Source organism: Chlorocebus sabaeus, chromosome 8, assembly GCF_047675955.1.
Source record: "Chlorocebus sabaeus isolate Y175 chromosome 8, mChlSab1.0.hap1, whole genome shotgun sequence".
NCBI classification, from domain to species: Eukaryota; Metazoa; Chordata; class Mammalia; order Primates; family Cercopithecidae; genus Chlorocebus; species Chlorocebus sabaeus.
Genome location: NC_132911.1, coordinates 4,199,012 through 4,211,368, shown reverse-complemented (window position 1 = coordinate 4,211,368; position 12,357 = coordinate 4,199,012). Strand labels below are relative to the sequence as shown.

The 12,357-nt window shown below is 41.8% G+C and overlaps 1 protein-coding gene across 2 annotated transcripts in view; it reads left to right on the top strand.

Annotated features, from left to right (window-relative positions):
• CSMD1 (CUB and Sushi multiple domains 1) overlaps window positions 1–12,357 on the top strand; it is a 1,948,922-nt gene that overhangs the window by 1,608,335 nt on the left and 328,230 nt on the right. For both annotated transcript variants that reach the window (XM_073017922.1, XM_007961594.3), the window contains exon 26: window positions 4,589–4,791. In XM_073017922.1, the coding sequence (XP_072874023.1) occupies window positions 4,589–4,791 (203 nt within the window). The remainder of the gene's footprint in view (window positions 1–4,588; window positions 4,792–12,357) is intronic.

Sequence of the window (12,357 nt, the reverse complement as noted above, 5' to 3'; positions counted from 1 at the left end):
GACCCTTGGAAAAGCACAGTATTAGGGTGGGAGTGACCCAATTTTCCAGGTGTTGTGTGTCACGCTTTCCCTTGGCTAGGAAAGGGAATTCCCTTACCCCTTGTGCTTCCCGGGTGAAGTGATGCCTCGCCCTGCTTCGGCTTTTGCTCCTTGGGCTGCACCCACTGTCCTGCCCCCACTGTCCGACACACCTCAGTGAGATGAACCTGGTACCTCAGTTGGAAATGCAGAAATCACCCATCTTCTGTGTCGCTCATGCTGGGAGCTGGAGGCTGGGGCTGTTCCTAGTCAGCCATCTTTGCGCCTAACCACAAATTTTTAAACTACATTTAAATGTACACGATGCCACAAACTTTGTTAAGGTTGGCTTCAGTGATTTTGTGTCCAGGTTGCTAGATCCTCCCTGCCCAAAGCTATACAAATATTATCTTAGGTTTTCTTCTAGAAAACTTAATTTACCTTTCACATTCACATCTGTATTCCATTGGGGATAAATTTTTGTGTATGGTATGGAGAGTGAAGTGTCACAGATTTTTGTCCATAGTTAAGTTCAGTTGACAATTTGTTGAAAAGTGATTTATTTCTTTATTGCACTATAGCACAAACTTAGTAATTAACTAGAAAACTAGATCTGTATAGATCTGTTTCCAAACTGTATTCCATTCCACTGATCTATTTGCCTATCTAGTACAAAGCCTAACTAAATTCCTGATTTACTTTATAATACATCTTGATACCCAGTATGATAATCAAGCTTTGTTCTTCTTTATATAGATCACTGCAACTATTCTTGGCCCTCTGCACTTCCACATGAAGTTCAGAAACACTTGTAACTTTTTACAAAAGAAATTGCCTGGATTTTTATTGATGTCCCATGACATCAATAGATCATTTTGGGGAAAACTGGCATCTTTTGCAGTAGTGAACTTTCTGGTCCTTGATGTTATATACTTCTCCATTTATTTAGGTTTTGTACGATTCGTCTCAATGATGTTTTGCAGTTTTCTGGGTGAAAGACTTGGACATTTTTCATTAGAATTATTTCCAGCTCTAGGATGCTTTCTGCTTAATGGCAAACCTATGTGACCAGGTAATTCAGAATCCATAGTCCTCTTTTCTTCTCTACCTAAGACCTTCGAAGATTTCATTCAGTCCCATAGTTTATAAACCATTTCTTTGTTGAAGACATACATGTTTATTTTCTCCACTCTGACTTCTCGCTGAAACTCCAGACTCACATGAACAGCTTCCTACATACCCGTCCATCTATATCTAGTTGACAACTTAAACTCAACAGGTGCAAGACAGGATCTCTGATTTTCCCCATCCCATAAACATATTGCACCATTTCTCAGTTCAGTGGATGACAACTCCACTTTTCTGGTTTCTTAGGGACAAACTTACAGGGTCGGCACATGCTCACCTCAGGCACACGTCTTCCAAGCCTGTTTTCTCTCCCTTCAAAACGTATCCAGGACCTGACCAGTGCCTCGGTACCTCCACGTTCAGCTCATCTCAGCACATACGCAACTTTCTCGGATTACTCAGAACGTTGACAGAGTGTAATTTTCCCTCCATGGCTTGTTGTCAACAGAGCTAGCAGGAACAGTTCTTTAAATTGTTGGTGAAGACTCACTAATCATCCTGCATTGGTATAACATCCTTAAAACAGCCTACAAAGCCCTCTACACATAGGCACCTCTCTTTGCACTATCTAATTCACAACCCCCATTCTTCTCTGCTCTCAGTTCTTCCTTCCCAGTCCCTGTTTCTCTGCTCTGGCTGCACTGGCTCCTGGGTGTTCTCAAATGCTGACGGTAAGCCCCTTATGTGGGGCTTTTGCTTGACTGAATTCTTACCAGGATAAGACAAACACCCTTAACTCCTTCAAGGCTCCACTCAAATCTCCCTCCACCAAGATGGCTTAACCTAACCACCCTATTTAATACTTCGCCTTCTTGTTCCTCCCCTAAGAATTAGTATTCCCAGTGATTCTTTTTCTGCTCTACTTTTGTAGTTCTTCAATTGCATTTACCAGCTACTAACATTCCATATTCTTCACTCATTTATTATGGATGCTGTAGTTTGCCTGTCCCTTCCCTGTACAACACGAACTCCATGAAGGCAGGACTCAACTTGGCAAATGTATGCAAAGTTCCTCAAAGTGCACTCAGTACACTGTTGGTGCTCAGTAAATGTTGACTTATTGAACTAAATCAAAAAGGGAATGTCTTATAGATGCAAAATGATGATCAACTTTATGAGTGATCAGGGAAACTAATTGAAACAAGACACCATTCCACAACCATCAGATTTTCTATTTGTACAACTCTTAGTCTGATGGTAATCAGGTATTGCTAAAGATATAATAAAACAAGGGCATTCATACATTACCCTGGACCAAAGCAGTTAGAATCCCAAAGGAGAACGAGTTAGCAAATCTGCTTTATCATGCCGGCCTAGAAAGATCCTTGGATCAGTACAGTGGAATATCCAGTGCGATACCGTTTGTCAAAATTAGAAAGTAGAAACAAACTACCCTTTAGTCAGGAACTAGGAAAATAAAGCACTTACAGTTTTAAAGTAAATTAACAAAATTCTACTTTTTTTTAGCATAACAGTCTCTCCCATAATACTCAGTATAAAAGCAAATAGAGGCCAGGAGCAGTGACTCATGCCTGTAATCCTAGCACTTTGGGAGGCCAAGGTGGGTGGATCATGAGGTCAGGAGATCGAGACCATCCGGGCTAACACGGTGAAACCCCTTCTGTACTAAAAATACAAAATTTAGCTGGGCCTGGTGGCGGCGCCTGTAGTCCCAGCTGCTCAGGAGACTGAGGCAGGAGAATGGTGTGAACCCGGGAGGCAGAGCTTGCAATGAGCAGAGATCGCACCACTGCACTCCAGCCTGGGCAACAGAGCGAGACTCTGTCTCAAAAAACATAAATAAAATAATAAATAAATAAATAAAAGCAAATTGAAAGTGATACAAGCACACACGTGTCAAGTGATATTTAATATGTAACTACTCTTAGACAGTAGTACTATGTTTTTAGGGATATGAATACACAGACACATATGAAGCTTATAAAAATATAAATGGGAATATTACATTACAACTTTAGAGTGTGTGATAAGAGAAAGAACCAATGATTTGGTGGAGTGGAGGCTAAAAATGGTTGCATGTGTAAGATTTTGTTTTATAAAAAGTTCTGGGCTGGGCGTGGTGGCTCACACCTGTAATCCCAGCACTTTGGGAGGCCAAGGTGGGTGGATCACCTGAGGTCAGGAGTTCAAGACCAGCCTGGTCAGCATGGTGAAACCCCATCTCTACTATAAATACAGATAACAATAATAATAACTGGATGTAACAGCTCACAACTGTAATCCCAGCTACTTGGAAGGCTAAGGCAGGAGAATCACTTGAACCGAGGAGGTAGAAGTTGCAGTGAGCCAAGATCATGACACTGCACTCTAACCTGGGAGAGGGAGCGAGATTCCATCTCAAAAAAAAAAAAAATTTTTAAGTTTTGAGGCAAATAGGGCAAAATACTAACACTGGTGGCAGTGGGAAAATAAAGGTCTACGATCTGCTGTACTTTTCTCTATGTTTAATGATTTATCTTGATTATTTTTAAAATACACCACACATTCCATACCTTACACAAGGTGACATAAGTGTTTTATTTAAATATGTAATATGTGCGAAACAAAGCAGTTGAGACTCGCGGGTAGCGTTTTTGTTTGTCGTCCACTGTGAGTTTACCTCCCTTGCAATCGGTGTGAAATATGCAGGAAATAAAAAACTGTGAATCAGACCCATTCAGGGTCTGCTAATTTTTGCTGGTGTTTTAGCTAAACCCTTTTTGATTCAATGGCCGTAAATAGGACTACATAGATCCTGCTGCCTCTGAACGTCAGTCCCTCCGGCATAGAGATTTTTAAGTCACTCTGAAAAATACCTGGAAGTAAATAGAAGTATGGTAAAATTTTATAAACAAGGGAGTTTGTATTACCCATTTTTGCCTTTGTGTTGGTATTTTAAATAATGAGGTTTTAAAATAGAATTTTTAGCAACAAGTACAACACAAGAGCAGACCATTCAGATACAGGTAGAAAATGTCCTTCTGGTGTCAGCTTTTTTCTCTGGTGTGGCTGCTGCCACCTAGCGGGGCATTGCGTGAACAACACTGACTGCACCAAAGCTGCCTTAGATCTGCTTCAAATACACCTGTCAATGCCAAACTTATACTTGGTCTGTGTGCCGTAGAAAGCTTACATTATAAATATAGATCTGGAAGTCTCTAAAGGAATCCTTTTATCCTCAAACGGATAGCTCAGCATCTAGCTCACCTATCTCTCTGCATCCATGACAGACTGAGGTCCTGTGTGCTTTATCCCAGTCTGCACTCCTGAATTAACTTCGGTGAGCCTCATTTTCCTCCTTCTTCATTGTCAGACAACAACAACACCGAGGCACATTTTGGTGGGGGTTTGTGAAAGCGAAATGAGCTTGCTTACGTTACAGCTTTGGGGTGAGGACACGCTGGATGCACGGGAAGTAGCGCTACTGTGTTCTCTCTTGCAGCCTCCATTTCATTGTTTTCGACACGGAGATGGCTCATGACATCCTCAAGGTCTGGGACGGGCCAGTGGACAGCGACATCCTGCTGAAGGAGTGGAGTGGCTCTGCCCTTCCCGAGGACATCCACAGCACCTTCAACTCACTCACCCTGCAGTTCGACAGCGACTTCTTCATCAGCAAGTCTGGCTTCTCCATCCAGTTCTCAAGTAGGTGGCACAGCTTGCTTTGTCTTTACCTTGGTATCAGAGTCTTGCCATGAACACAGAACTCCCTTCATTTGTATTCTCCAGCGTCTCCTTACACAGATGCAATGTGTTGAGCCTGATTTGAAGTTAGGAAAACGCATGTTGCAGAGAAGAGTTCTCTTCCCCCGTTGCTGGGTTCATGGCTGAGGCCACCATAACACAAGCCAGGTTAACAAGATAAATACATAACCAAACTTATTTGATGTGCATTTTGCATGACATTGGAACCTTCAGAAATGAAGACCCAAAGAAAGAGAGAAAATTGTGTGTTTTAATGGACAGTCGTGCAGAAGTATGATTAGAGGATGAAAAGATAGGATTTAGTGGTGATAAACTGGGAGGAACTTAACAAGGCTTCTTTTCTCCGCTTCTTCCCTGTGTCTCTGTCTTCATTCCTGTCCTCTGCATCCTAGGGGTGCCCTTCTGCAATGAAGGTTTCATGACCTGCTTCGGAGGAAGGCCAGATAATTATTCTATGGTCTGCTTCAGGGCAGAAGGGCAAGCGGAGGCTGGAGTGGCTTTGCTGCTTCTGTAGTTTCCTCAAAAGTGCATACTTTGGAGTAGTGTGTTCTGAACACTGTCAGTATCAAAGGAACAATTTGTTTTAGGGAAATCTGTTCATTATAAGGTCAGGACAGGCAATGGACCTACTTAGTTATATGAAAAAAAAAATGTATAACTTTAAAGGTTTCAATTAGTCAGTAAATGTCTAGACTTGGATACAAGACAGATGTGGGTCTCTACATAAATGTAAAGCCTGTCTTCAGGGTTCCCCTAACCCAGCCCCGATTCCAGGTTCCCTGCATGCCTCAGTCTGACTCCTTGTTTATGTAATGAAGTCTCTGTGCAAACAACCTGCTAATCAAACATGCTTTGATTCTCTACTCGCAACTTCCCGGTTCAGGACGGTCCTTGAATTTTTTTCCACCTTAGGGATAAAGTTTTAAGAAGCTAATATGACAGAGGAAACTCTGCTGAATTACTAGTGTGAAACCATATTTGCACACATGGATTATTATCTCCTAATGATAATTCCCATCTTTGCTGTCTAGCCCATTTTTGATGAAAGGTTTCCGAAGAAGGAAGGAGTGGAGATATTCTGTGGCAATTCAGCCTTTTATTGCCCTCTGGATGGCACCATTGAGAGATGCCATATAATTGGGCGGCACACAAGGTCAGCCGTCATCATAAAACAAGTAGAATTTGCACACAAACACGTTCAGACTCAATTTATCTCTTGGCAGGTCACTGGAAAGTCATATTTAGGATTTACATAAGAAAATTGACTTAGGTCAATTTAATGCTTTAAAAGGTTGCTAATAAAATCGAGGTTATAGTCTGCACAATTTTTTACCTCTGGTTTCACTGTGCTCCAAAGCAGTAACTTGCAAACATGTGCCTGTGGAATAGTACTTGTACACGGTAAAATTTTCACTGGTCCTTCACAAAAATATGAAAGTAAGAGTGTTCCAGCTATCCTGCCTTGGAGGGGGAAAAAAAGTCCTTTACTCCAAAATTATGTCACTCTTGCTTTTCGTTGTGATATAAAATTTTCTTAATCTTTTGAAATGGTGGCAAGAGCAGATGGTAGATTTGTGATTCATTGGCCTTATTTGGCAAAACAAAAAAGTTGAGAAAGTTATGAGATTATGTTCTTTCTCCTCTTCTTTCCATTCTGTATTTTCCAGGCATTTTTTGCAACAGGTTTTATTTTTTTAGAGTAGTTTTGGGCTCGCAGTAAGATGGAGTGGAAGGCACAGAGTTCTCACGTGCTCTCTGTCCACAGTACACAGCGTCCTCCACTGTCAGCATCCCCACAGAGCGGTCCGTTTGTTGCAGTCAATGAACCTGCCCTGGCCCATCATTATCAGCCGATAGCCACGGTTTTCTCTGGGCTCACTTTTGGTATTCTGCATTCCATGGGTATATTAGTCCATTTTCATATTGCTGTAAAGAACTATCTGAGACTGGGTAATTTATCAAAACAAAGAGGTTTAATTGAGTCACAGCTCAGCAGGCTGTACAGAAGGCACGGCTGGGAAGGCCTCAGGAAACTTACAATCCTGGCGGAAGGGGAGGGGGAAACAGACACATCTTCCATGACTGGGGAAGGGGGAAGAGAGAGTGAAGCGGGAGGTGCTACATGCTTTTGAACAAGCAGATCTCGTGAGAACTCTATCACGAGACAGCACTGGGGGATGGTGATAAACCATTAGAAACCACCCCCATGATCCAGTCACCTCCTCCAGGCACCACCTCCAACACTGGGGATTACAGTTCAACATGGGTGGGGACACAGATCCAAACCACATCAATGAGTTTGGAAAAATGCGTCTGTAGTCATAGCCTCACATAGAGTCATTTCCCTGCCCTAACAATCCCCTGTGTTCTGCTTATTCATCCCTCCCTTCCTCCTACTTCCTGGCAATCACTCTTTTCACTGTCTCCACAGTTTTGTCTTTTCCAGAAAGTCATAGAGTTAGAATCATGCAGCGTGTGGTCTTTCACGTTGTCTTCTTTCACTTAGTAAGATACTTTCAAGCTCTAGGTCTTTTCATGGCTCTGTGGATCATTTCTTTTTATCACCGAATAATATTCTGTTGACTGGTTATACCACAGTTTATTTACCCTCTTTATTTTTTTCCTTGAGATGGAGTCTTGCTTTGTCGCCCAGGCTGGAGTACAGTGGCAAAATCCTGACTCACTGGAGCCTCTACCTCCTGGGTTCCAGGGATTCTCCTTCCTCATCCTCCCGAGTAACTGGGATTACAAGCATGCACCACCACACCTGGCTAATTTTTATATTTTTAGCAGAGACAGAGTTTCATCATGTTGGCCAGGCTGGTGTTAAACTCCTTACCTCAGGTGCTCCACCTGCCTCAGCCTCCCAAAGTGCTGGGATTACAGGCATGAGCCACCTTGCCCAGCCTGTTTACACATCTTCTCATTGAAGGACATCTGGGTTGCTTTAAAATTTTGGCAATTATGCCTAAAGCTAACTATAAACAATCTGTGTGCAGGTTTTTGTATGGACATAAGTTTTCAGTTCACCTGACTAGATATCTAAGAAGAGGGTTCCTGGATTGTGTGGAAAGAATGCACTTCATTTTATTCCTGGCCTTTTAAAATCTTCCTGTTTTAACAATGACTGTTGAAACCTGGTCATCACTTCTTTTTTTCTATATGTTCTTCATGATTCTCTCTTCAGAGAACATCTTTCTAACTTGGGTAGAAAAAAAAAAAGACCCTTTATTATAATTATTTGAGGATCATGGATACATGTTTCTTCTCATATAATTAATTAATATATGAATGTTTAGGAAGAAATAAGCATGAAGACACCATAAAAGAGTCTACAGAAGTGATACTTGCTTACTTTTCTTTTACTCAGTTTTCCATATGTACTCATTTGAATCATATGAAATTGTCATTTTTGTGCGCAAAAGTGATTGAATGCTGGCAATTTCACGTGGTTTAACATAACACTTGGATAGGATCCATCCCTCCATCCCTGTCATAAGTTAATAAATCCCAATTCTGGTATAAATTTTGAGAAATACTCACTTAGGAGCTAGAATATAACTTTGACTCTGAGGCATTTAAATGAAGGAGTTTCTGCAAGATTGTCTTTAGAAGTTTATTGAAAGGAAAAACAAGATATAAAATCTTAGAGTGGTACAACATTTAAAAAGCATAGTCTAGACTGTAACTCTGGAAATGTGAGTTTCTATCTTGACCTCTAATGCTTTGAGACTGACCTTTTGTCTCTGTTATTTTTACTTTATGAAATGAGGATAGAGCATCAATTTCTAAGGACATTTCTGTCTTCCAGAATTCCACCCTGGATGTCATTTATTTTCCCTTTGGCCCCCAAATCTACTATTTTCTCCTCCTTTAACTACTCTGTGACTCTCAAGGCAAACCTGTATTGGATTCTTCCAATAAGGAGCTCCAGCAAGGGTGAAGAGCTGGGGTAGGAGGGCATGTCAGGGCACAGAGGCCTCGTACCCCAGCTCTTCAGGTACCCCGGAGTCCGCTGTACCCCATGATCCACACAGACTGCTTTGCTCAAGCTGCCGCATTCACCACCTCTTCCCAGATTTCTGTACTAATTCCAAGTAACCTTCCTGATACGGTTTGGTTCTGTGTCGCCACCCAAATCTCACCTTGAATTATAATGCCCATAATGCCTATGTGTCAAGGGTGGGACCGGGTGGAGGTGGTTGGATCATGAGGGCAGTTGCCTACATGCTGTCCTCATGACAATAAGAGAGTCTCTTGAGATCTGTTGGTTTTATAAGTGTCTGGCATTTCTCCTGCTTGCACTTCTCCTTTCTACCACCCTGTGAAGAAGGCGCTTTGCTTCCCCTTCACCTTCCTTCATGACTGTAAGTTTCCTGAGGCCTCCCCAGCTGTGCTGAACTGTGAGTTAATTAAACCTCTTTCCTTTGTAAATCACCCAGTCTCAGGGATGTCTTTATTAGCTGCATGAGAGGAGACTAACACAAACCCTTCTTCCTAGAATTTCCAAACCCAACCTTAGGCAAGAAACTCTCAGATTATCCCACTGGGAGTGTGTTATATGTGTCATGTGGGATTTTAAATAATACAGTTCTGTAAAGGACTCTGGCAAGCATATGAAATGGCCGTGAGTGTGCTACAATCATGGCTGTAAAATAAAAGTCATTTTCCTAAGACAAATCGTATCCAGTTCTAGCTCCCATGCATTCGAGTTGACAGGAAGTCGAATACCGCTCTGTTTTTAAAACCTGCTGCCAGTGTTGGATGGCCAGGGAGTTGCAGGATGATTCAGTGGGGTGAGTACAGAGAGGGACTTGGTTCTACCTCTGCCCTAGTCGTTATATTCCCCTTGCTCTCATTTGGGGGCCACTGGTCTGGACAGTCACAGTAATTCATCTCATGTGGTTCTCTCTAAGGATCTTGGGCTGGAACACAAAGACCCTGGTCTGACCACCCCAAAGCCAGTCGTTCAGCCACTCTCCACAAAAGGTAGCTTGCCACTTCTGGGAACCATTGAGAATGGGGCACCAGTCTCCATCTCCCTGAGAACCTGATAAACATTTGACTCCTACACCTGGAATAAATCACATGTGCTGGTTTTCTAGTTTTAGAAAAGAAGGTTCCTATAACCCCTCAGTCATAATTAAGAAACTGACCCAGGAACCCTGCTTCATTGCAGGAGAAATGAGGCTGTTTTGTCCCCTTCGCTCCACCCACCTTCCTCCCCTCACTGGGGAATCCAGCTATGAAACTACATCAGGCTGGTGTCTTTCCAAGCCAAAGGTGGGAAACTCTTCACAAAGTGCAAAAGAGTCTCCATCACACCCAAGAAGCCGTCACTGCTCTTTTGTTGGTGGGAGGATGGACATCTCTCATTTATTTGTCTTTATGAACCTGGTACCAAAAAAAATGAGGAACTTTACCTATAAATTAGATTGTGTTGTGATTCATAAACCATGATAATTTTATAATCTAAAACATTGGAATTAGTTATGATTTTAAACATTCATAAATAGAACTCAAAAATAAATATTTTCCTTATATGATTGATGTTTTAAGTGTGGCCATTGTTACCAAGCAAAAATGACATTTATTCAATTGTATTAAATTAGATTTCTTGGTAGGCTATTTTTACTTGATTCTATGTCAGTAACATGTGAAATAAGCATTAGAGGTCTGATTAATTATTGGAGAGAAAACAGTCATCTGAATATTTGTTTCCTTGAAGACATTTGAATTACCATATTTTTCCCAAGCACAGTTTGAAAGTACATTTTAAACAAGAATTTAACATCAGGGTTGCACTACCTCTCTATCTTGTAATTCCATGTTACGTTGGAGCTTTTTAAACACTTATTTGACTCTTTCTTCTTGAAACATTTTCTTCAATTGTTTTCCATCTTATCATTTGCTCTTGTTCCTGCTTATTCCAAGGGCCACTCTATCATTGGCTGTTTGGCTGATTCACATCTTTCTTCCCTTGAAACTCTAAAGATCAGATGCCAGGAGGGCTTGTCCTTGGGTCTCCTTTCTTCTCTATCCATATATTTTTAAAGAAGCAACAAACATTAAGATACCCATGAAAGTTTCTACAGAAATGACACTTGCTTACTTTCTTTTACTCAGTTTTCCATGTGTACCAATTTGAACTGTATACAATTGTCATTTTTGTAGGTAAGAAATGATGGAATGTTGGCAATTCTGTGTGGTTTAATGTAACTCTTCGATATAATCTATCCCCCCAATCCCATTCCTAGTTAATAAATACCCAATTCTGGTACTCCTTAGGAAACACCAATCAACCTCCCAGCCTTCTCCCCTGATCATCCACCTGCCTTCTTGATGTCTCTGCTTTGCTGCAGAGATGCAGAGAGGCAACTCAACACCTGAAACTCAACCACAGCCCTTGTTCATGCCTTTCCCAATCCTGGGCCCCTTGACGTCTTCCCTGTTTTGGTAAAGTCGACTCCATCCTGCCAGTGGCTCAGGATGAAACATTTGGAGCCATTTTTAGACCTCTCTAGATCTCACAACACACAGAGAATCCAACAATGCATTCAGCGGGGTCCCTATTCAAAATAGATCCAAAATCCAAATTCTCCTTACCTTGCCCTGCCGCCTTGGTCTATGCGGCTGGGGGTCTGAGCCCCCTGCCTTGCTCACGGGCTTCCTTCTTCCTGCACCTGCGTACTTTCTGGCCCACCTGAGCACAGGCACCCAGGTGAACCTTTTCAGCGGCAACTCTGGCAACACCTCACTTCTGCTCAGAACTCCCCACTGTCCTCTCATCTCAGCCAGAGTGATTTCTCATTCTCCCCACTGCCAAAAATAAAGGCCACAAAACCCTCTTTGAAAACTTCCCCCAAGCAGTTTTCAACATCGTCCTCAATCACCATCCTCCACTCTGGCAAAGCCTATAGAAACCTCTACTCAGATGCTAGCCTCTCTCAGCTTGGGTGTGTGTTCCTGTTACACACTGGACTGGCCTTCCCCACCTTGTTGCACAAGAAACTCCAGTGTGCACTTCTCACGTTTGAAGGTTTCTTTAGCAAAGCCAATCACGTTGTCACTTCCAGTTCCCAAACACAATGTTTATACTTCTATAATAGTGCTTAGCCCATCGTGGGTTACCATTTTATTAAAAGAGTAGATTAAGTTACTTGAGGGCAGACGGTCTTTGTTTTCCTAGAAGATGATATATAATCAATATTCAACAAGTGTTTGCTAATTAGATATCATTGAAAATTTTCCAGGTGCATAAATATTGAAAATATTAGTATGACTTTGATTGCATAACGAATACCTCTTCATGTACTGTAAACAATGTGTAACTGAGTTACAACTGCAAATTGTAACTGAGTTTAGCTTAATTCAAAATTTTTCATAGTGAAGCCTTTAATGATAAATGTGTAACTGCAGTTTCAATAATTTTATAGTGTGGCTGTGTACCCACCCAAATCTCATCTTGAATTGTAGCTCCCACAATTCCCACGTGTCATGGGAGGG